We start from the raw sequence: 26,210 nt of genomic DNA, 5'->3' as shown, positions 1-26,210 counted from the left end.
AAAAAAGTTTGGAACAGCTTGTCTCACCACGAATTGGATTTTTTTTTAAAGAAGGGAAAAAAAGCATTACAATATGGTGTATAAATGCAGTTTAGGCCTAATCATCAGTTGTTTCATAATCTTGAGCTTGTTAAAATATGAAGTGATTTTTATCCATTTATAAAAAGGCCTACCTTTTCATAAATGGATAAAAAATCACTTCATATTTTAACAAGCTCAAGATTATGAAATAATGGCAAAGGAAAACTCTAGTTCTTCAGATCTTTTTTTATTGGAATGATTTACAAAAACAAAATGTAGACCTGCTTTTTCTAGCCATTCAATGCAAAATACTGCCAAACATATTTCCAAGTATCTCCAATTATTTTACAAAGCATAAATCATTGCCAAGTACATTAATGGTATTTCAAGCATTTAGATATTAGAATGAAACGTAATGTGCGACTTTCAATATTCAGTTGCATGTTGACTGATATTGACTACTGAAACGTAGATTAAAACACAATGTATCTTTATGTTTAAATAAATAAATAAAAATCTGACTAAATTGTGTTTATGCGAGGGCAAACTGCTTGTGGAAAAAGTCACAAAAAAAGCAGAACTTTACATATCAATGAAATAACAAAACAATACATAAAAATGCATAACCAAACTTCATGTCTACGTGTGAAAATACATATTAACATGGAACACCCATGTCCTTTCTCTTTAAGCTGTCATTTTCCATCAATAACATTACAAATCACATATTTATCGTACATGAATCCCTGAAGTCAGACACTCCCAAATGCCAATTTTATATTAAGTCTAAAGTAGCTCATATAAACCACAAATTCAAAAATGCAAATGAACACTCCACTTCAACTCTGTTAAAACGTTTCTCACAAAGTTGATAAAAGCCCTATCAGCTCATACAGTCATAAGGATCCTCAGTGCCTAAGAACTCCCCTATCATGTGATCTTGGGAGCCGTTCACTGGCTCTAGGTAGCGATGACCATCGTTTGTGTGTTTATACCTCTGCCTTTCCAGCCTTTGTTCAAAGTCTTCCTGGTCCAACTGTGAGGCGGGGACAATGGATTTCTGCGATGGGATGGATGAGACAGGCACTGGGACAAAGGAACCGTGGTAGAGTACCATTGGTGTGGTTATCACCTCCATGGTGGAAGCCTGAGACACAGGGCCCTCGGGAGGCTGAACAGGTAACTGCACGTAATTCCCAGTTTTGGGATCAAAGAAGGTCTTCGTTTGGACCTGGACGGACATGTCAACTACGAAGTACTGCCCCGAGTCTGGATCCTGCAGCAACTTCCGGTCATTGGGTAGGAGGCGTAACCGGGCTCGATGCTGGACTGACGAGAGAACTGGCTGGTGTAACTGGACTGGCGGGATAGATTAGGGTGAGGTGATGTCAAGTCTATAACGTCACTGGCATAGGAATCAACACTATGGTTCCAATTCTCTGGTTTCTCTCTGTTGGATCTCTCGCGGGCTCGGCCCCTCTGAGACAGCTCCTCCCTAATGGACTTCTCAATACGCTGACTCCTCGGTACTGGTCTGTCCCTAGGAGATGTCTCACTGCTACGAATTCTCTGTTCCACTTTATCACCGATGTGTCCATCCATGCTCTGAGCTCTATGACGCGGGGTTCTCTCACTTGTGGATCTCTCACTGTTTTGCCTTTTATTCTCACTGACAGCTCTGTCACTGCTGCGGAATCTCTTTTCTTGCATCCCTCGGCTGTGTTTCTCACTACTACGGCCCTCACGCTTGGAATCACCAGGACTTTGCTTGTCACTCTTACGGCCTTGATGCTCTGATTCACCATGCCTCTGTTCGTCAATGCTGCGTCCTTGCCTATGTTTCTCACTACTATGACTGCTGTGCTCTTTTTTTTCTGTCGGGGGCTTCTCATTAGCATGGCTCTGATGTTCAGGTACACCATTGTGGTGCTTCTCACTCTTATAGGCTTGACGCTCTGATTCATCCTGCCTGGGCTTTTCACTACTACGGCCTTGATGCTCCGATTCACCACGGCTGTGCTTCTCACTGCCGTGGCTGATGTGTTCGGTCCTTTCCTGATGTTGCTTCTTACTACTACAATGCTTGTCAATACTATCACTGCTACTATTTTTATGCTCCGATGATTTATCAATCTTGTTTTTATCACTTCTACTGCTGCGGCTCTTGTGTGGTTGACTTCCCTTCTCCTCCTTTCGGATCCTTCTGGTGGTCAGCTTCATGGCTTTGAGGAGGGCCTTCTCTGACTTAGGAGGGACCACGGGGGGTCTGCCGGGGCCTTGGGTGTCATTCCCGCTGCAGGCTGACCCAGACTGCACCTTGGAGTCCTCTGGGTTGTTATCAGCTGTATCCACTGTGCTTGTCCCCCCTTCTGATGATGGACTTACCCCCGAATGTATGTAATCTTCCTGATGGACATTGAGGAAAGCCCCATATTGTTGGCCTTTTGGGGTGTTTTCGGGGGTCAGTTTTGTGGGAGACAGTGGGGAGTGTGTAGCGTGGTGAGATTGAACCTCTTTGGGTTTGAGGCGTTTGTCTGGTGTGGTGGCAGCAGCATGGGCTTCAGGGATATCAAGGTGATCTTTCTCGCCCCTCTCAGAGCCACTCAAGCACTCCCTGGGTGACCATGGCGCACGGTTGCCTTTTTGACTGTGTTCGGGGGTTAGTTTTGAGGGAGACAGCGGTGACTGTGGAGAGTGGGGAGATGCCGTCTCTTTGGGTTTGAAGTGTTTGTCTGGTGTGGTGGCGACATTATAGGGTGACGGTATTTTAAGATGACTGAAAGGATCTTCCTCGCTCCTCTCAGAGCCACTCAAGCTTTCCCTAGGTGACCACGGTGCACGTTCCGCTGGGTCATGGTTGGTCTTGTGCAGAACCTGTTTCACTGTCTTGGTTACAGGTGAGACATGATGCTTGAATGTGTTGTCTTTCACTTTGAATAGAGCCGGTTTCCCCAGAACTGGTGAAGAGGCGTTGGACTGAGATGTTGGCGTTTGACTGTTTGTGTTGTCCATGGGGCTCTGGAGCCAACCAATTTTGTCCATCTCTCTGGCTCTTGACTCGTTGTCCTCCTTCCGGGATGTTTCCCTATCTCGCCTGGAAGGGATTCCTGGCTTGTCTCCAACTTCCTCATTTTCATGATCACTTACCGAGTAATACTCCACTTCTATCTTTGTCTCCGAATCCCATCTCACACGTTCTGCCACGTCCTCTACTCCTTCCTCAACCTCCTCTAATTTAGCAATCAAATTCTCCAAAGAGTGATAGATGTTTGAGTCAGTTTCGTTGTTTCTTTGCAATGAACTCGCGACAGAGAAATAAGATGACTTCGAGGACATACTGGTTTGATCCTGTTGACTTTGATTTATACTACTGCTATTTGACAACGGAGACACTAATTCTCTAATATCTTCAACATTTGCAATATCTTCACTAATCTTAACTGATTTGTTCGACTCTTCAGTTGCCTGGCTCTTTTTCATGTTCTCTTTTTCCATTATTGATTCATCCTCAGTAGTGATGCTTACTTGGTTTGAAGGTTTTGAATGATCTTTGCCTGGTTTTAAAGGGGTCTTCCTTCTTACACAGGGTTGTTCCTGTTGTTCCATACTGTTTGGTGTTTGTTCTGCTTTGGGCTCCCTTACAGGAAGTTTATTAGTTTGGCTTTCGTTTGATAAAGCCTTCATTTCCTTCTCCTTCTCTTCACTGAGTGAAAAAGAGGCATTTGTTTCATGGGGATGCTTTGAATGTTTAGAATAGTCTTCTAGAATAGTCTTCTTCTGGGGATGATTTTGCTTAATTGGCGTATCTTGCTCAGTCGTCGCCTCTATTTCAAGTGCATCTGTTTGTCTTTCTGCTTTTATCTTTGCATCAAGGGCCTCCCTGTTTGAGACCTTGCCTCTTGCCCGCGTGTTCCTTTGTTGTTGAATTGTGTCATTAGTACTATCCCCTCTTGAAAGTTCTCTATTCTTTATATCCTCCTCAATTATATTCACAACATTCCCACATTCTTTCTCCTCCTCTGTGCCGTCCTCTGTTTCAGTGTTCCCTTTCTTGCTCCTCGGTGGTACCTCTGGTTTGAGAACGGGTGCGTCTGGTTGACTCTCCTCTCTGACGACCTCATCATTTGTAGAGGTGTCATCGCTTGTTTCAATAGATAACTGTCTAGCAACAGTTCTATCACTCTCCTCTGCTGAGTAATTGCTGGATCTAATATTGTATTTTTGTTTGTCACTGACATTATTGATGATGTTTCTAGTCTCTTGATCCTCCCTGATAGGTCTTGTTGCGAGTTTATTTTCTCCAGCATAGATTGTGGCACCCAACCTGTGATTTCCACTAAGTTGTGTCTCAGTCTTGGTAATGATTTCTTGTGTCTGATGATGATGATGATGATGATCCCCCAGATCTCCTAGCCTCTCTCTCGCCTCCTTTTGTTCCTCCTCTGCTGCTGTCCTGATAGAATCCTGTCTTGCTTGTCTACGCTCTTGGACTCCAACATTACAACTATCATCAGTGTTCTCACCTGGGACTGTATTGACATCCTCTTCTTTATTCTTTAAGACTTTCTTTTTACGTTTCTCTTCTCTATCCGATATGATTTCCTCGAGTGCCATTTTAGCCTTGTCATAATTGTCGTTGATCAATGACTTGTTCACAACAACGTTGTTGTCTATCTTTGAGAATACATGATGCTTAGTTTGCTCCTTCTCTTTGTTCACAAATGCCTCTTTTTTAGCGAATGTGTTTCCTCGCATAGAAAGCATGTCCCTTTTGATGTTCCTAAGCTCCCTGGAAATTAAATGGTTTTTTGCCTTTGTCTCCCTATCTCTCCCTGGTTCGAGGTTCAAATTCTCACTGTCCTTGATAAGGTGTTCACCCAATCTAGCCTTTTCCAGCTCTTTCAGTGCATGTAAGTCACTTACTCTCTTTTCGCTATCGTTCATTTCTTTGTGCACCGTCTTCTCTGTATAATGTCCTTCTTCATCCACATCTTTCTTATTATTTACCTCCATTTTAGGTTCAAAATCCTCCTCATCCTCCACTTTCTCGCCACTCTCCTTCATTGCATATCTTTGGCTTTTAATATAGTTGTTTTGTCTCGCTGAAAATGCGTGTTTAAACCTGCCTTGCTTTTTAACCGGCTCCTTCTCCTTTTCTGACAAAATCATTTCTTTCTCTTTTTCCGCACGTTCTATAAATCCGTTGGTGAGTGTGTTGTCAGTTGGATGTGTCTCACCTGTTGTCTGTCGCTCTCTCCGTCTGTGGCTTGGCACTGAAAGGGAATGGAGTGAATGTCTATCCTCGACTACAATTGCATTGTCATCTTTCTCTTGGGACGCCTCTGTTTTGACGATGTTGTTCTTGTTCATGGTCAATTCTTCTACAGCTTCTGTTCTATTGGGAGATAATATTTTGCTTTGAGCGGTGGATATTGCGTCCAAACCGGCTTTCGTAACCTCTTCAACTGCATATTTGACATTTAACTCGCTCATGTCCTTTGTTGACCTTTTGGTATGGGCTTTTCTTTTCGAGAACAGCACTTTATTTTGGGCTGTAGTTAACGTCTCCCTAATAGCTGTGATGGCTTCTCTTGTATTTACAGTCTGTTCACCGATGTGTTCTTCCTTCAATTCCACAGTGTCTTTTGTTGGTTGTTTAGCGTTGTCTGTTAAATTTGGCGACGACACTTTGTTTTGCGCTGCAGTTAAATTGGGAGATGCCACTTTGTTCTGTGCTGTATTCGTTATTGTATGTGCAGGCTGGTCACCGATGTCTTTCTCCTTTCGCTGCAACATCTCTTTTGCCGGCTTTTCTGGTACATTCAGAGAAATCCCTTTCTTTTGTGCACTAGGATGGTACTTTGTCTTGTCTGACATATTCAGAGAAAGTCCTTTGTTGGGCGTGGCAATGGACAAAGTATCCTTACTCAATGACGGTGAGAAGTGTTTCATCTCTGGCCCCGCAGGACTCTTGTACAAGTTCAGAGTTGGGTATGTTTGTTTCGTAGTCAGGGAGCGCTTGTTCACCTTTGAGTGTGTGAAGGGCGACCCAGGGCTCCTGCTACCCGCAGCCTCTCTTTTGGTTTGCAATAAGTTGGATATCAAGTAATCGTCTGATATTTCCGAATCCATATATTTCCTAAGACCAGCATTGCTAGATTCTGAAACAGCTGGGCTACATATAGGCAGTCCATCTAATATAATGGGAGGTGTACTTAAACCGGAGGCTATAATGGCAGGTGTACTGAAGCCAGAGGCTATACCATCAGAAGGAGCTTTTGCATATTTGAGTAGTCTCTGTTCCAGCAGCTTTGGAGACAGAGTGCTACGATCCGCCTGTTCGGTTTTGAACTTTGGCGGGCTGTACCTGCTCTTGACCCTCTTCCTGTTATCCTTGAGGTTGAACAACAAACTGGACGCAATAGATTTGTAGCTGTCTCGTTTGACGACCTCGGAGGTCGACCTTGATATGACTGGCGACACATGCTCTATGTCTAGGAGGGGGAGATCGAGGAGAGAGGGAGAGAGCACTGCTGACAGGATCTCTGAGGTGTCTGTAGCCTGTCTGAACAGTATTACGGGTGTCATCAGCTGTGAAATGCTGAATGGAGTATTGGTCAAAGAGCACGACTTCTCCACTTCTTTCACCTTTGCCGACTTGACTTCCTTTTTATACAGCAAAGGAATCTCCTCCATCAGTTTTGGGGTTTCAGTGGGAGGGCAAAGTACTCCCGGTTGGTTGACAGGTACAGCACTCTTGGCTCTCGCTCTGTTTCTCCTCCAGGGGGCGCTGGTTTCACCCTTAGAAGAGGTGTCCGACGCAGACCTCTTCTCGGGGGCAGAGGGTTTTGGCAGAACCTTGGGTGGAGGATGAGGAGGAGGAGGGGGTTTGACTGGTTTCTGGCACTGCTGCTCTGTCTCCTCCGCAAGCAGTGTTTCTATTCGATGCGCCTCAGTCAGTTGTTTGTATAGCGGGGAGTCATACCATTTAGGGAGGTTGTCCACCACCGGGAGAATGGAGGTGATGCCATCTTGACCTGACGGAAAGCGATTAAAATCCCTCCATGATTGGAACGGGCTGAACTCGCTGTGCAGAAAAAAGTTTTTGATATTCAGCTTCCGCAGCTTGAAAATAGATTGGCCATTTTTTGTCTTGGAGCACTTTGCATTTTTGTCTGATTTCTTGGCTGTGAGGTTCTTGTAATCGGAGGAGAATTCTGATAGTTCCCTTTCGATGCTGAAGAGGGCCGACTTATCCCACGAGTCCCCGCTGGGGTCCTTAAAATCACTATTTTTAATCAACACGTTGGACATACTTTCCTTCTGCCTCCAGGGTTGAGTGTCTTTGGCACCATTGAGTTGGTGCTTTGTACCAGCGTCTTTAGTCTTTTCCAGGGGCTTCTCCACTAGGGGCTTGTGACAGCTGAAAGGGTATCCATATGAAAACTCATCGTTGTACACGGCCTCGTCCCCGATGCACAGGCTCCGGAAGGCTCGGTCAGTGAGCGTGCTGACCTCTCGGTCCGTCTCGTCCAGGAAGATCTCAGTGAAGCCGTTGGGGAAGCGGTGGTGGAGCATGGTGTTCCGGTGGCTCACGTGTTGGCGCTTCTCCACACAGGTCATGGTGATGGCTGATGGTTGACAATGGGTTTTAGATGGATGAGTCTATAGCGTCCCTAGTTGGGTCAGCTTACCATCTTCCTGGGAAAGAAGGAAATACGTACAGTGTCACAATCAGGAAACAGCAGCACTTAATTGCTTTATTCAGATTGTATAGTGACTGACTTAGAAGCATGTACAGTATCTGCTCAATGAAAGTTCCAGGCTTTTGTCGATGCATTTCTGAGATGCAAGCGTTTTTTCATCAGCCTAATCATTTTTACAAATTACAAGCGAGATGTAGTTTTTAAAAATGTGATTCCTCCTAACACTACAGAAAGGGCTGTGTCCATTTTGATAGCACAATAAATTGTTTGGTAGACCATGTACTGTATCTCACTCTGTCTTTTGTGTCCATGATATGTGTGAACTGAATTATCTCGTTGCTATGTACACCACAGACAAACACATACCATACCGCAGGCTATTTCTAGGGAAGGAGGATGCTTCTACACTGTCTCCTAAACCTCAAGGATGACCATGGATATGAGCAGCATGACAATGAAGAACTTTTGACCTCGTGTCTCATAAATACTGAGATTTTATAGGAGCTGGTGTCCTTGATGCCCTGTACCACAGTGTATCTGTTGTACTGCCTACACATGTAGGATCTTAATTTCAGTCAGTTTGCTACAGCAGGAAAATAGTCCTGCAGCAACAGAAAATGTGGACTAATTAATGGACATTTTCTGTAAGTGAATTTTGTTTTGTTTGGGCAAATCAATTCTGAAATTTCAAAGTGGAAATTAAAAACTTTAGAAGCCTTTTTAAACCTCAAATACAGCACAAGTGTGATATTTCTTACATTGGAAAAAAGTTATCCTGCAACTGGGTGATCTAATTAAGATCCTACACCTGTATGACTATGTTAGTCTATAGGCATTATTATCTGACTATATCAGGGCTCTCCAACCCTGTTCCTGGAGAGCTACTGTCCTGTAGGTTTTTGCTCCAACCCTAATCGAGCACACAAAATTCTAATAATAAGCTAGTTGATACTCTGAATCAGGTTAGATACAACTGGGGTTGGAGTAAACATGTACATGGGGGTAGCTCTCCTGGAACAGGGTTGGAGAACCCTGGTATAGTCCGATAATAATGGCTTTAGACTAACAGGCTATGGACGAACAGACTAATAGATATAATATAATATAGGCATTATCATCAGAAAAGGCCATCACATTGTAATCACTGTTATTGTTTGCAACATTCCTATAAATCAGCATAGGTTTGTGTACAACCATGTGGGTAGCATGTTAACAGCATGTTAGAACATGCTACAGGTGCAGGATCTTCATTTCATCACCCTGTCATTGCAGGAGATGCAAACTTGTGGTGTATTTGAGGTTTAAAAATGCTTAAAATGTTAGTCATTTCCACTCTACACAAATGTCCATTATTATAATCCACACAATAATTCACTTTTCCTGCTGCTGCAGGATTATTTTCCTCCTGTGGTCACCTTCACAATGGATATACAGCACTTATTATATTCCCCACGAGTGGACAAAACATTAGGAGCAATAGGAACTCTTTCCATGACAGACTGACCAGGTGAATCCAGGTGAAAGCTATGATCCCTTATTGATGTCACCTGTTCAATCCACTTCAATTAGTGTCGATGAAAGGGAGGAGACAGGTTAAAGAAGGATTTTTTTTTAGCCTTGAGACAATTGAGTCATGGATTGTGTATGTGTGCCATTCAGAGGGTGAATGGGCAAGACAAGATATGTATGTGCCTTTGAACGGGGTATGGTACCTAACCAGGCGCACTGGTTTGTGTCAAGAACTGCAACGCTGCTGGGTTTTTCACGCTTAACAGTTTCCTGTGTGTTTCAAGAATGGGTCCTCCACCCAAAGAACATCCAACCAACTCGACACAACTGTGGGATCACTTTCAACACCTTGTAGAGTCCATGCCCTGATGAATTGAGGCTGTTCTGAGTGCAAAAGGTGCAACTCAACATTAGCAAATGTGTTCCTAATGTTTTGTACAGGCAGTGTATATTTTCATAATATGATTGATGGTCAAGCTTATATAAGCAAATCACACACCACGATGCTCTTTAAACATTTTATGTGTAGAATAAGTTTACATGGGGCGCTGAGAATGCATTTAAATCATGGCGTTGTTCACAGTGCACTTTGCAGCAGCTGCTTAGCTCAGTTTCGCTATCTGGGTGAGGGTCTAGAATAGCTCATTAACCCATTTCAATATTCTGACCTGGGAGCTTAACCGTTGGCATATTGGTCAATGTTATTGTTCCTACAAAACTCCTTAAAAGAAGCTGCAGCTGATGAAGATAGATAGACACACAAACACAGTGAGAGTACCGAATATGCCATAGTGTTGTATACAATTTAACCCTCTGAGTAAAACGGGATTCAAAAGCAGAGAAGAAGAAACATGATTCCGATTCATGATCATGTCAAGATCAACAACAGTTACCCAGACGTGTGTAGGCCGAACTCTGCGTACATTCGTCCTGACTTTGCCAGTCACACACATGCATTTTCAATCTTCTGCCCTCAATATTTAACAACACACTTTATTATGTAACTGGAACTGAGATGAAAGAATCCATTCACTTTCCAGGAGAATTTGGCCAGCACTAAGCTATTTTCCAGTGCTTATAATGTGATGCCAGCTACAGAGGCAGGGTGATTTCCCAGCCTCGAGTTGGTGTATTAATACCAGAGGAGAAACAAGAGTAGAGAGGCTATCTATCCCACCTATCAAACCCCAAGGTAACTGTTCAGTATTATACTGTTAAGGTACAGTAATATACATTACATTTAGTTAGTGTCAGAAACATAACAAACACCGTCTTCAAAGTTACGCCTCATAAACTTAAAAATGTTTGGACTTAAATTGTTTGGACATAAAAGTGCACAATTTGGACAGAAGCTTCAGTTGGTATATATATATTTGCTTATGGCTATCATAAAAATGAAAAGTAAATATTGACATGTTTGTCGTGTACATGTGGCATATGTTTGTTTGAGTATTAGGGTAGAAGGGTCAGATTGTGAGCCCTTCACCCCACACACAAAGAAACGATCCAGACTGTGTGATCCAATCATCCCCTTACATTTCCACGCTTTGGACAGTTATTACCATTAATGAAGATACAATTTGGCTTTACCTTTTGATCGTGTATTCCATGTTTGGTTGGGGGTAAGGGTCAAATCAAAGACGGGGAGGGGGAAGGGGGGGTCATGAGGAAAAAATCCTTAAGTCCTGATGAATCGACGGCACCTGCAAAAAAAAAAATCGAAGGAGTGAGTAACAAGTTTACAAGCAGGCAAAAAGTTGACTTTGAATAAATAAATAACCAAAGATAAATCCTTGAACCTACTCAAGCTCTGAGTTCCATGCGGTAAATGCAGTGGGTAAAGGACCCTAAAAGCTAAGCATGGAAGAGTGGCTACCGAAATAGACACAGAAGACGGTGTGGCCAAACTGAGCAGTAACACTAATTTTAGTATCTAAGAGCATGTGTCCATAGCAGCACGCTAGCCTTATCTTTAAGCGCCTTCAAAGACTACAGTGGCTATTCACGTGAGGGGTTGAGTGGAGCAGTCTCTAGCTCCTGTTGGACTCACGGGGTGATGGTTTTAAGTCTGTGACTCACTTGTCTTTCCCATGGTCTCGCCATACAAACAAGGTATCAAACATAGCTCATTGCGTCATCCACACAAGTGTCACACTCCTTAAAGCGGAGAATGAGAGACAAATGGCATCTGATTACCATGACGTGTTTGCTTTTCCCCACACACACACACACACACACACACACACACACACACACACACACACACACACACACACACACACACACACACACACACACACACACACACACACACACACACACACACACACACACACACACACACACACACACACACACACACACACACACACACACACACACACACACACACACACGTACACACATGGTCCATGCTTTGTTTACTGGGATAAGCTGTGTGGTCTGTGTGTTTGAAGCTTCTGTTGTTTCAGTGAGATTGAAGTGAGAGGCGTCTAGTTTCTGGTAACTTTTACTCAATTTAGTCAATCATTGTTCAACCACATTGGTGGAACTTTCATAATTACTTTGGTAAGGAAAATAAGGACTTGATTAGTACACACATAAAATAACTCTTGTAATCCTGCAGACAAATTAAGATTTGAATCGTTCCTACAATTAATACGTTTCCCCCTTTTATTGTCAATACCACACTTTCATTCAGGGTTGAGCAGTAGCTGATTGCATGTAATCGATTACATGTAATCTGATTACATTTTTTTTTAAACTGTAATAATTGACGTTAGCAGCACAAATATTATAATCAGATTATAGATACTTTTGTAAAACTAGATTACTTATTGGGTTACTTTTACATTTAGAAACATGTTTGCGAGAAGAAAAAAACCCATTATGACACATTTCTGTTGTCTCAATGACATTCAAGTCAGCATTGAAAAAATGACTCATCAATCAGGCAAAAGCACAAAATAGGAATAAGGAGGAATCACATCTACGAACATAGACAAGGCTCTAACTCCCCTAGCTCCACAATGAGATAGGGTGCAGGCCAGGCAGCAGGATGTTAGCCAGCCTGCCAGCTTAGTGGAGTCTGCCACTAGCACAGTCAGTGTAGTCAGCTCAGCTATCCCCGTTGAGACCGTCTGTGCCTCGACCTAGGTTGGGCAAAACTACATCTCAAAATATGGCTACTTAATGTTAGATTCCTCACTTCCAAGGCAGTTATAGTCAATGAACTAATCACTGGTCATAATATTGATGTGATTGGCCTGACCGAAACATAGCTTAAGCCTGATGAATTTACTGTGTTAAATGAGGCCTCACCTCCGAGTTACACTAGTGACCATATCCCCCGTGCATCTCGCAAAGGCGGAGGTGTTGCTAACATTTACTATAGCAAATTTCAATAAAAATTTTAAAAACTATGTTTTCGTCATCTAGTCATAAAATCTATGCATCCTACTTAATCACTTTTTAATAGCTGCTGTTTACAGGACTCCTGGGCCGTATACAGCATTCCTCACTGAGTTCCCTAAATTCCTATCGGACCTTGTAGTCATGGCAGATAATATTCACATTTTTGGTGACTTTAATATTCACATGGAAAAGTCCACAGACCCACTCCAAGAGGCTTTCGGAGTCATCATCGACTCAATGGGATTTGTCCAACATGTCTCTGGACCTACTCACTGCCACAGTCCTACTCTGGACCTAGTTTTGTCCTGTGGAATAAATTTTGTGGATCTTAATGTTTTCCTCATAATCCTGGACTATCAGACCACCATTTTATTACGTTTGCAATCACAACAAATAATCTGCTCAGTCCCCAACCAAGGATCATCAAAAGTCGTGCTATAAATTCTTGGACAACACAAAGATTCCTAATTGGCCTTCAAGACTCCCTCTGTCTACCCAAGGACGTCAGAGTACAGAAATCAGTTAACCACCTAATTGACAAACTCAATTTAACCTTGCGCAATACCCTCGATGCAGTCACATCCCTAAAAACAAAAAACATTTGTCATAAGAAACGAGCTCCCTGGTATACAGAAAATACCCGAGCTCTGAAGCAATCTTCCAAAAAATTGGAACGGAAATGGCGTCACACCAAACTGGAAGTCTTCCGACTGGCTTGGAAAGACAGTATCGAAGAGTATCGAAGAGTATCGAAGAGCCCTCACTGATGCTCGATCATCCTATTTTTCCAACTTTTCTCCAAAAAGTACGATCTTTGTCCCCATGTGCAATTGCAAACCGTAATCTGGCTTTTTTATGGTAGTTTTGTACCAGTGGATACTTCTTTGCTGAGCGGCCTTTCAGGTTATGTCGATATTGGACTCGTTTTACTGTGGATATAGATACTTTTGTACCTGTTTCCTCCACCATCTTCACAAGGTCATTTGCTGTCATGACGGCTGTGTGGTACCAAGATTTTTATACTTCCGTACTATTGTTTGTACAGATGAACGTGGTACCTTCAGGCGTTTGGAAATTGCTCCAAAGAATGAACCAGACTTGTGGAGGTCTACAATTTTTTTTGCTGAGGTCTTGGCTTATTTCTTTTGATTTTCCCATGATGTCAAGCAAAAAGGCACTGAGTTTGAAGGTAGACCTTGAAATACATCCACAGGTACACCTGCAATTGACTCAAATGATTTCAATCAGAAGCTTCTAAAGACATGACATCATTTTCTGTAATTTTCCAAGCTGTTTAAAGGCACAGTCAACTTGGTGTATTTACACTTCTGACCCACTGGAATTATGATACAGTGAATTATAAATGAAATAATCTGTCTGTAAACAATTGCTGGAAAAATTACTTGTGTCATGCACAAAGTAGATGTCCTAACCGACTTGCCAAAACTATAGTTTGTTAACAAGAAGTGTGTGGAGTGGCTGGAAAATTAGTTTTAGTGACTCCAATCTAAGTGTATGTCAACTTCCGACTTCAACTGTAGCTACTGACCATTGAACTGACCCTGTACATAGCTACTGACCCTGGAACTGACCCTGTATATAGTTACTGACCTTGGAACTGACCCTGTATGTAGCTACTGACCCTGGAACTGACCCTGTATATAGCTACTGACCCAGTCATGCATCCTCTGAAACATGACCTGTTAAGCCGCGCTTCTTAACACCTCAACATGATCAAGGTAAAGGAGATGATTGTGGACTATAGGAAAAGGAGGACCGAGCATGCGCCCATTCTCAATGATGGGGCTGTAGTAGAGCAGGTTGAGAGCTTCAAGTTCCTTGGCGTCCACATCACCAACAAACTATCATGGTCCAAGCACACCAAGATAGTCTCGAAGAGGGCACAACAAAAGCTATTCCCCCTCTGGAGACTGGAAATATTTGGCATGGGTCCTCAGATCCTCAAAAGGTTTTACAGCTGCACCATCGAGAGCATCCTGACAGGTTGCATCACTGCCTGGTATGGCAACTGCTCGGCCGCCAACCGCAAGGCTCTGCAGAAGGTAATGCGTACGGCACAGTACATCACCGGGGCCAAGCTTCCTGCCATCCTGCCGACCTCTATACCAGGCGGTGTCAGAGGAAGGTCCTAAAAATTGTCAAAGACTCCAGCCACCCTAATCATAAACTGTTCTTTCTGATACCGCACAGCAAGCGGTACCGGAGCGCCAAGTCTAGGTCCAAGAGGCTTCTAAACAGCTTCTACCCCCAAGCCATAAGACTCCTGAACATCTAATCAAATGTCTACCCAGACTATTTGCATTAACCCCCCCCCCCCTTCTACGCTGCTGCTACTCTCTTATTATCTATGCATAGTCACTTTAATAACTCTACCTACATGTACATATTACCTCAATTACCTCGACTAACCGGTGCCCCCCGCACATTGACTCTGTACTGGTACACCCTGTATAGAGCTGCATTGTCTTAAAACTGCACGGTTGGTTAAATGCTTGTAAGTAAGCATTTCACTGTAAGGTTGTATTCAGGGCATGTGACAAATAACATTTGATTTGCAGGCATCCGGCCCGCAACAAGGAGTAGCTACTTGGCGATGAGCCAAGTAAAGCCCCCCCAACTGTTATACCAAATCAGTTCCCAACATATGAACTTGTTTTTCCCCAAAACAAGGTAAATTTAAACAAACATATAATTATTATGGATGGTAAATCCTTGCATCCATACCCCCGTCTATAAATTAGAGCGTGGTTACATTTCTCCAGCTCCATCCCTCAGCTTTTCACCGAAACAGGGGAGGGAGAAATGATTTATTATTGTTTCAACTGCTGATTGCTGCTTTAAGGGGAAAGTAATCCCAAAGTAACAAAGTAATCAGATTACGTTCCTGAGTTTGGGTAATCCAAAATTTACATTACTGGACATGTATTTAGTAACTGCAATGGATTGCATTTAGAAAGTAACTTATTCAACCCTGATTTCATTGTTTTTGTTCCTTGGTTTGCTTTTCCATGAACTTCTCCTGACTTACTGTACCAAGGTGCTCTATTTAAGCAGGTCTATTTCTGTCATGTTGTATTTCATACAGTAACAACCTGTCTCTCGTTCTGTCACACCTTCCATATCTCAGCTAATCAGTCAAATGTCAGGCCAACAACACCTGTTACTGGCAGCAAGCAAGGTCCAATGTGATTCCAGGCGATGGAAACAGTGTCTTCAATGCCTTTGCTGACTTGAGAGATACAGTGTGAAGAGTTGTTGCAGAAAGTATAGGCACGGGATTGGAAGGACTGTATCTTTGAAAAAGCAAGATTTCAAGGGAAATTTGAGAAATGTGTGATTTTACGCAACTTTTCTGTTTGCAAGCAAAGGTGACACAGACTTTTATTTGAACATTACCAAGATGGTTTGACAGAAAAAAAAAGCATGAAGTCACGAGCTCTGCTGGCCAGCTACTGCGTAGCAACCTAGCGGTGCCATAAGCCCTAGTCTGCCCTAGAAAGCCCATTATGATCGCCACAATGGCCAACAGGCTATGAGGAGGCTTGCACCCTCATGCCATAGACATTAAGGTTGACTCACCCAGTCAGGATGAAAATGATTACATCAACCATGATCCTTTGCTAGTTATGGCCACTTTCACCATGATCCTTAACAATTATTTATAAGTGCCATTCAGCCCCATTGTGCAAAATGGTGCACTTCAAATTAAAATACTTCCTGGTTCACGGGAGCTTTCCATAGGAATATATGGATGATGTCAGCGCTATCACTATCTACTGTTTTAAATGTGTATGGAATATACTAGACAATTTATCGATCTCAGAGGGGGAAATTCCCTTCATTGTTTTGGAGAGATTGATAAGATGATTTAAAATTAGAGTGCAATCCGAGTGCATTTCCCTATTGCTATCTGTAGCCAGCCACTCAACCTTTCCCGGAATCAGGTCACATGGTGTCAGCAGGAGGGTCTCCCCTAGCAACCCAGCCTCCAACCAAGTTCCAAACGGACTTTCGTGTCAGTTCCTCTTGCTGCCCTTCTCCCTGCAGCCAGCTAATGCTAAAATAGGAGATTGGAGCGGCGCGGGCCGCTTTCTGCTGGAGTGTTAGTCAATCAGGGACATAGTCATGCAGGCCGGCAGAGATGCAGGGCCCAGACCCTATCTGATGGACACACAAACACATGGGTCTGTGCTGGGCAGCAGTGGGGGGCTAGTTATCAGTAACAGCAACTGGGGACCATGCAGGCAAGCACATGCAAGCAAGCACATGACTAACTGACTGGCTGTCATGACAGTAAAAACAGGCATTTCTGTTCGGTATGAGGACGATGTGCACAGCTGGTGGAATGCCCGCCATTCCTGTCCGCTGATGCAGTTAGCACAGCTGGGATCAGCTAGTTGATAGTCTGTCCAACTCCTCTTGGATACATTCAGTAGGCCCATGGTTCCCTGGATCAGATAGATAGAAAAGCAGTGTGTTACTGAAACAGCCAGACCAATTGGTCAGCCAAGGACAGCCCAGACATTCTGACACCTCTGAGGTGACATCGATAGTTTGACAAGCTAGGAATGAGGCCACCATTACTGTATGAAGCAAGTTGGAACTGGTCAGAGAAACACATTTATAACTATACTTTATAGAGAAACATTATATCAAAATAGATTAGCGTCTGTTCGAACAGAACAAACAAAACTAACCTCTGATTATCAAGCTTAATGTACTATCCACAGAAACCAGTGGAGGCTGCTGAGGGGAGGACGGCACATAATAATGGCTGGAACGGCACAAATGGAATGGCATCAAATACATGGAAACCATGGAAACTATGTGTTTGATGTATATGATTCCATTCCACTAATTCCGCTCCAGCCATTACCATGAGCCCGTTCTCCCCAATTAAGGTGCCATCAACCTCCTGGGAGAGAAACCATGATACCTTGTTCATTGGTTTCATGGATCAAGATACTAAAATGCATACTTATCTCAACCACATTCAATCCGTGATCTCAAGAGTGTGTGGAGCAGTGGAGACAGGGCTCCCGTGAGACAAGGCTCCAGTGTGATACTGTCTGCGGCATGTGTCTAGGTCTGGAATCACACCGGAGGCCATCATAATTCCAGGAAGCCAGAAGAAACTGGAGAGGCAACCGACTGTATGCCAACGACACAAGGTCACAGTCTGAGGAGGCCTCATTGACCTCCACGGTTTAGGAGGACCATGTGGCTTGGCCTATAAAGTGGCATGTAATCATGGGAGCCAGGATTCACATGGGTAGAATAACATGTAATACTGTAGGTATTCAAGTGTCCCAGTGCAGTGTCTGCCATCTCCGTTTAATTCAAGGATTTATTTGAGCAAAATAATGCACACATTTTGTATACTGAATTGTGCGGTATGAAAGGCTAGGAAACATGATTGCAAACATTACCAAAATACTTTTTGTTTTGTCACCTAATCACTGTAGTTTATCCAATACATGGCACACCCACCCGTCTGTTTGTTTGTTCATTACCTTCATCTAATCAATGCTTCCAAAATCTCCCCTTGTCCCTACTAACAACCTGAAAAGACCCAGCTCATGTTAATATTGTCTTCTCTCCATATCTCCCACACCTCTTCAGTGTAGGGAGCTGCAGTGGAGTGGTGGTGGGGGGGGGGGGGGTTGAGGTTAGTGGGTTGGTCGTTGCTGGCTGGCAGGGGCCATGGGGGGGTGCTCTGGGCCCGTGCCAAGGTATCCTAGGCAGCTAGGCGCACAAAGCTACCCTTGCCATTGTACATGTCTGCGCCTCTCCAAAATTTACATAGCAGGTCAAAAATAATCAAGAGATACCTGGTGATATGGACCAGGCTGTTGCTATTAATGAAGCACTAGACTGTGTCTTTACAAGGGAAAGCTGAGAGAGTTTGAGCATTGCTGCCTGCTATTAAACCCAACCATGACCCGAGCACTGAGAAGGGGTAAGCTCTCCTCGGTGTGCCCTGAAGAACCCATGTTACGAACCTGACACCCCGGGCCTCTCCGGGTCCAGACTTCTCAGGGTCACGGAGAAGGGAATGGGAGGGTTGAGAGGGGGACGGGGTAAACTTCCCTTCAGGTCACTGTCCGGTTGTTGTTGAGCAAAACACAAACAGCTCAGAAAATTGTTAACTGCCAAAGAGGATTGTCTGCCGCTGGGCGGTATGCTCCACAGTTGCCCTTGGGATTTATGTTCTGTATATTATGGTGGAACATGTCTGTGCCTGTCTGACCCACATGCCAGGCAGAATTCATTCCAAAATACCAAGTACTGTGTAGCCAACATACCCAACATCCAAGTGTCAATGACTGCTGTGTAATCATAAAGCAACAGCACTCCACCACATACAAGTTCATACATGTAGATTTCGATCCAGATCAACAATAACACATAGTATTGTAACATACACCGCACCAGTAGGACCCAATGTTTTCTTTATCGTCTAGAACTTAACGATCCATTTTGTAAAGTGAACATACTCCCTGTGCATTGACTACTGTGTTGCATGGCCCTGTGTAGTTTACACATCTTTACAAATCATAGGCTAGCCAAGAAATTACAAATGTGAATGTATCAACCGTTTTCATAATCATATACAGAGTTATATCTAAAAACAAAATTGCCATTATCAAGCATACAGTGGCAAGAAAAAGTATGTGAACCCTTTGGAAATACCTGGATTTCTGCATAAATTGTTCATAAAATTTTACTTGATCTTCATCTATGTCACAACAGTAGACAAAAACAGTCTGCTTAAACTAATAACACACAAACAATTATATGTTTTCATGTCTTTATTGAACACACTGTGTAAACATTCACAGTGCAGGGTGGGAAAAGTATGTGAACCCTTGGATTTAATAACTGGTTGACCCTCCTTTGGCAGCAGTAACTTCAACCAAACGTTTTCTGTAGTTGAGGATCAGACCTCCACAACGGTCAAGAGGAATTTTGGACCATTTCTCTTTACAAAACTGATTCAGTTCAGCAATATTCTTGGGATGTCTGGTGTGAACCACTCTATTGAGGTCATGCCACAGCAGCTCAATCGGGTTGAGGTCAGAACAATGACTGGGCCACTCCAGAAGGCATATATACTTCTGCTGAAGTGATTCTGTTGTTGATTTACTTCTCTGTTTTGGGTCGTTGGCGGACAGCCTAACATTCTCCTGCAAAATGTCTTGATAAACGTAATACATTTTTCCATCGATGGTGGCAAGCTGTCCAGACCCTGAGGCAGCAAAGCAGCCCCAGACCGTGATTCTTCCTCCACCATACTGTACAGTTGTTCTTTTTGGACAGCAGTGGCTTCTTCCTTGGTGTCCTACCATGAACACCATTCTTGTTAAGTGTTTTATGTATCGTAGACTCGTCAACAGAGATTTTAGCATGTTCCAGAGATTTCTGTAAGTCTTTAGCTGACACTCTAGGATTCTTCTTAACCTCATTGAGCATTCAGCGCTGTGCTTTTGCAGTCATCTTTGCAGGACGGCCACTCCGACGGAGAGTAGCAACAGTGCTGAACTTTCTGCATTTATAGACCGTTTCTCTTCCCATACACTGATGAACATCAAGGCTTTTAGAGATACTTTTGTAACCCTTTCCAGCTTCATGCAAGTCAACAATTCTTCATCTTAGGTCTTCTGAGATCTCTTTTGTTCGAGGCATGGTTCACATCAGGCAATGCTTCTTGTGAATAGCAAATTCAAATAAAAAATAAAAAAACATTATTGGGCAAGGCAGCTCTAACTAACATCTCCAATCTCGTCTCATTGATTGGACTCCAGGTTAGCTGACTCCTGACTCCTGTCTCCTGACTCCTGACAATTATCAGGTTAGCTGACTCCAGGTTAGCTGACTCCAGACTCCTGACAATTATCAGGTTAGCTGACTCCAGGTTAGCTGACTCCTGACTCCTGACAATTATCAGGTTAGCTGACTCCTGGTTAGCTGACTCCTGACTCCTGACAATTATCAGGTTAGCTGACTCCAGGTTAGCTGACTCCTGACTCTTGACTCCTGACTCCTGACAATTATCAGGTTAGCTGACTCCAGGTTAGCTGACTCCTGACTCCTGACAATTATCAGGTTAGCTGACTCCAGGTTAGCTGACTCCTGACAATGATCAGGTTAGCTGACTCCTGGTTAGCTGACTCCTGACTCCTGACTCCTGACAATTATCAGGATAGCTGACTCCTGATTAACTGACTCCTGACTCCTGACTCCTGACAATTATCAGGTTAGCTGACTCCAGGTTAGCTGACTCCTGACAATTATCAGGTTAGCTGACTCCAGGTTAGCTGACTCCTGACTCCTGACAATTATCAGGTTAGCTGACTCCTGGTTAGCTGACTCCTGACTCCTGACAATTATCAGGTTAGCTGACTCCAGATTAGCTGACTCCTGACTCCTGACAATTATCAGGTTAGCTGACTCCTGGTTAGCTGACTGACTCCTGACTCCTGACAATTATCAGGTTAGCTGACTTCAGGTTAGCTGACTCCTGACTCCTGACAATTATCAGGTTAGCTGACTCCAGGTTAGCTGACTCCTGACTCCTGACAATTATCAGGTTAGCTGACTCCTGACAATTATCAGGTTAGCTGACTCCTGGTTAGCTGACTCCTGACAATTATATTTTGGAAAAGTCATTAGCCTAGTGGTTCACATGCTTTTTCCAACCTACACTGTGAATGTTTAAATTATGTATTCAATATAGACAAGACAAATACAATAATTTGTGTGTTATTAGTTTAAGCACAGTATGTTTGTCTTGATTGGAGTCTAGCTGTGGTAAATTCCATTGATTGGACATGATTTGGAAAGGCACACACCTGTTTATATAAGGTCCCACAGTTGACAGTGCATGTCAGAGAAAAAAAACAAGCTATGAGGTCCAAGGAATTGTTCATAGAGTTCCTAGACAGGATTGTGTCGAGGCTGAAAATGTGTGCAGCAATAAAGATTCCCAAGAACACAATGGCCTCCATTATTCTTAAATGGAAGAAGTTTGAAACCACCAAGTTTCTTCCTAGACTTCTTCCTAGAGCTGGTCGCCTGGCCAAACTGAGCAATCGAGGGAGAAGGGCCTTGGTCAGGGAGGTGGCAAAGATCCCAATGGTCACTCTGAGCTGTAGAGTTCTGCATCACTCCACCAATCAGGCCTTTATGGTAGATGGAAGCCACTCCTCGGTAAAGGGCACAAGACAGCCCGCTTGGAGTTTGCCAAAGGGCACCTAAAGGACTCTCAGACCATGAGAAACAAGATTCTCTGGTCTGATGAAACTAAGATTGAACTCTTTGGCCTGAATGCCAAGCGTCACATCTGGAGGAAACCTGGGACCATCCCTACGGTGAAGTATGGTGATGGCAGCATCATGCTGTGGGGATGTTTTTCAGCAGCAGGGACTGGGAGACAAGTCAGGATCGAGGCAAAGATGAACGGAGCAAAATACTGAGAGCTCCTTGATAAAAATCTGCTCCAGAGCGCTCAGGACCTCAGACTGGGATGAAGGTTAACCGTCCAACAGGACAACGACCCTAAGCACACAGCCAAGACAAGTGGCTTTGGGACAAGTCTCTAAATGTCCTTGAGTGGCCCAACCAGAGCCCGGACTTGAATCCGATTTTAACATTTCTGGAGAGACGTGAAAATACCTGTGCAGTGACGGTCCCCATCCAACCTGAGAGGATCTACAGAGAAGAATAGCAGAAACTCCCCAAATACAGGTGTGCCAAACTTGTAGTTTCATACGAAGAAGACTCTATGCTGTCATTTCTGCCAAAGGTGCTTCAACAAAGTACTGAGTAAAGAGTTTGGCAGGTGCGGTGAGGGTTGCTCTGGGCCCGTGCCAAGGCATCCTAGGCAGCTGGGTGCACAAAGCTACCCTTTCCATTCTACAAGTCTGCTCCTCTCCAACATGTATACAGCAGGTCAAAAAGGGTCTGAATACTTGTGTAAATGTGATATTTCAATTTGTAATTTGTAATACATTTATAAAAACCTGTTTTTGCTTTGTCATTGTGGGTTATTGTGTGTAGATTGATGAGGGGAAAAAATTGAATTGAATTGAAGGCTGTAATGTAACAAAATGTGGAAAAAGTCAAGGGGTCTGAATACTTTCCGAATGCACTGTAAATGGATGCATTAAGATGCGCTGAGCTTCGGGCATATTATCTCATTTCATCATCAACCACGTTCTAATCTAATACAGGAAATGTTTATTTTTCAATGAGACAGCGCCTTCCAAGCAGCTATCAGAGCGAATGAACAAAATAAATGGTAAAGAAAGTCTAAAGCGATGAAGGCGCTTCACAATGGTCTATGTTTGTCCATCAAAACAATTATCTTTACAATTGGTGAGTGACTCCTGTATATTTAAATACTGTATGTTTATATCTCCAGTCACGGAAAAACATGTCTTCTAAAATCGAATTCTGATTCAATAACGGGATTTGCAGAATTGATTGATTGTGAATAACTTCGTAATATGATCGTCTTGCATGTTTCACTAGCAAATTTGTCTAAATGATCAAGCTTGGAGAGGGCTAGTTGTTATACTTATGGATTTGCTGCAGATACTCTGTTTGCGTTTACATGTCTGTTGAGCAGAGAGCGTGTTAAGAATCATCAGAAGTAATATAATATATGCATATGCCATTTAGCAGACGATTTTATCCAAACTTTATCCAAACGACTTGTGTGCATCCGTTTTATGTATGGGTGGTCCCGGAATTCAAACCTAAAACCCTGGCATTACAAGCGCATGCTTTACAAACTTGAGCTACAAAGGATCAAACCATGGTCTCCTCGTGGCTGCCAATGGAATGTGACTAGGGAGGGTCGGCTGTGTACAGTGTCAACTACCCAGTCTCCAGTGCTGGTGGTTTGACAGTGAAATTATTGGGGGTCTGGTGTTGGGTGGTGTGCTAGCGTCATGTGACCCATGTTGCAACATTATTGTTCAATCTATCTGGCAATCACACACTGTCAACAGAGTCGGGCCTCAACAAGACTGGCTCCAAAATAGATATGTGAGCTCTGTTTATGTGTGTTTTAGTAACACCTTGAAGAAGTTCATTAGATATATTTAGTTTTGTTACCACAATGCGCTTGTATGGAAAGGCTATGACCTTGAATAGCAAATGCACTGTCCATTGAAATATACAGTTGAAGTAGGAAGATAACATACACTTAGGTTGGAGTCATTAAAACTTGTTTTTCAACCACTCCACAAATGTCTTGTTAACAAACTATGGTTTTGGCAGGTCGGTTAGGACATCTACTTTGTGCATGGTTGTTTCACTTATAATTCACTGTATCACAATTACAGTGGGTCAGAAGTTTATGTACACTAAGTTGACTGTCCCTTTAAACTTCTTGGAAAATTCCAGAAAATGATGTCATGGCTTTAGATGCTTCTGATAGGCTAATTTACATCATTTGAGTCAATTGGAGGTGTACCTTTGGATGTATTTCAAGGCCTACCTTCAAACTCACTGCCTCTGCTTGACATCATGGGAAAATCAAAAGAAAATCTAAAGAAATCAGCCAAGACCTCAGAAATTGTAAACCTCCACAAGTCTGGTTCATCATTGGGAGCAATTTGCAAACGCCTGAAGGTACCACGTTCATCTGTTCAAACAATAGTACGCAAGTATAAACACCATGGGACCACGCAGCCGTCATACCGCTCAGGAAGGAGACACGTTCTGTCTCCTACAGATAAACATACTTTGGTGCGAAAAGTGCAAATCAATCCCAGAACAACAGCAAAGGACCTTGTGAAGATGCTGGAGGAAACAGGTACAAAAGTTTCTATATCCATAGTAAAATGAGTCCTATATTGACATAACCTGAAAGGCCACTCAGCAAGGAAAAAGCCACTGCTCCAAAACCGCCATAATAAAGCTAGACTATGTTTTGCAACTGCACATGGAGGACAAAAATCATACTTTTTGGAGAAATGTCCTCTGGTCTGATGAAACAAAAATAGAACTCTTTGGCCATAATGACCATCATTGTGTATGGAGGAAAAAGGGGGAAGCTTGCAAGCCGAAGAACACCATCCCAACCGTGAAGCACGGGGGTGGCAGCATCATGTTGTAGGGGTGCTTTACTGCAGGAGGGACTGGTGCACTTCACAAAATAGATGGCATCATGAGGTCGGACAATTATGTGGATATAGTGAAGCAGCATTTCAAGACATCAGTTGGGAAGTTAAAGCTTGTGGGTCTTCCAAATGGACAATGACGCCAAGCATACTTCCAAAGTTGAAGCAAAATGTCTTAAGGACAACAAAGTCAAGGTATTGGAGTGGCCATCACAAAGCCCTGACCTCAATCCCATAGAAAATTTGTGGGCAGAACTGAAAAAGCGTGTGCGAGCAAGGAGGCCTACAAACCTGACTCAGTTACACCAGCTCTGTCAGGAGGAATGGGCCAAAATTCACCCAACTTATTGTGGGAAGCTTGTGGAAGGCTACCTGAAATGTTTGACCAAGTTAAACATTTTAAAGGCAATGCTACCAAATACTAATTGAGTGTACAGTATGTAAACTTCTGTCCCACTGGGAATGTGATGAATGAAATCAAATCTGAAATACATCCTTCTTTCTTCTATTATTCTGACATTTCACATTCTTAAAATAAAGTGGTGATCCTAACTGACCGAAAACAGGGAATTTTTACTAGGATTAAATGTCAAGAATTGTGAAAAACTGAGTTTGAAGGTATTTGGCTAAGGTGTATGTAAACGTATGACTTCAACTGTAACTGTTTAACTTTTAATAAGAACTACTACTACTACGCTACTACTAAAATACTACTGCTACTACTAATAATACTGCTACTTGGCTACTACTACTACTACTACTACTACTACTGCTGCTTCTAGTACTACTACTACTATTACAACTACAACTGCTGCTACTAGGCTACTACTACAACTAGGCTACTACTACTACTTGGCTACTACTAGGCTACTACTACTTTTTTTAAATATATATTTTTTAAACATTTTTTATGTAATCTTTATTTAACTAGGCAAGTCAAATTCTTATTTACAATGACGGCCTACCAAAAGGCCTGCTGCGGGGATGGGGGCCTGGGATAAAAATATATATTTTTAAATACAATATAAATATAGGACAAAACACACATTACAACAAGAGAGACAACACTATATACAGAGAGACCTAGGACAACAACACAGCAAGGCAGCAACACATGACAACACAGCATGGTAGCAACACAACATAACAACAACATGGTAGCAACACAACATGGTAGCAGCACAAAACATGGTACAAACATGATACAAGCTACTACTAATAATAATACTAAGACTAGTAGTAGTACTACTACTACTACATTCTACAACTACTGCTGCTGCTACTACTACTGCTACTACTACACTACTACTACGGACTAAAGACATCAAGTTCAATCTGTGTTTTTTTGCTCTACTAATAATACTGCTACTAGGCTACTACTGCTACTACTACTACTACTACTACTACT

General features: G+C 42.9%; 1 protein-coding gene across 2 annotated transcripts; it reads right to left on the bottom strand.

Annotated features, from left to right (window-relative positions):
• Positions 1–258: 258 nt before the first annotated feature.
• LOC124048209 lies at positions 259–11,273 on the bottom strand. 2 transcript variants are annotated; one of them, XM_046368756.1, is made up of 3 exons: positions 11,040–11,273; positions 10,827–10,939; positions 259–7,722 (listed from the first exon to the last, which is right to left on the bottom strand). In XM_046368756.1, the coding sequence occupies exon 3, from the start codon at positions 7,642–7,644 to the stop codon at positions 1,270–1,272; it is 6,375 nt and encodes a 2,124-aa protein (XP_046224712.1). In that variant the 5' UTR covers positions 7,645–7,722; positions 10,827–10,939; positions 11,040–11,273; the 3' UTR covers positions 259–1,269. The 2 variants fall into 2 exon arrangements, with proteins under 2 accessions (XP_046224712.1, XP_046224713.1); XM_046368757.1 differs by having other exon boundaries at positions 259–7,718.
• Between the last annotated feature and the right edge of the window lie 14,937 nt (positions 11,274–26,210).

The sequence above is a fragment of the Oncorhynchus gorbuscha genome, linkage group LG11 (genome assembly GCF_021184085.1).
Source record: "Oncorhynchus gorbuscha isolate QuinsamMale2020 ecotype Even-year linkage group LG11, OgorEven_v1.0, whole genome shotgun sequence".
Lineage (NCBI taxonomy): Eukaryota > Metazoa > Chordata > Actinopteri > Salmoniformes > Salmonidae > Oncorhynchus > Oncorhynchus gorbuscha.
Note: the sequence above shows the minus strand (reverse complement) of the source record. Positions and strands in the feature narration are given on the sequence as shown.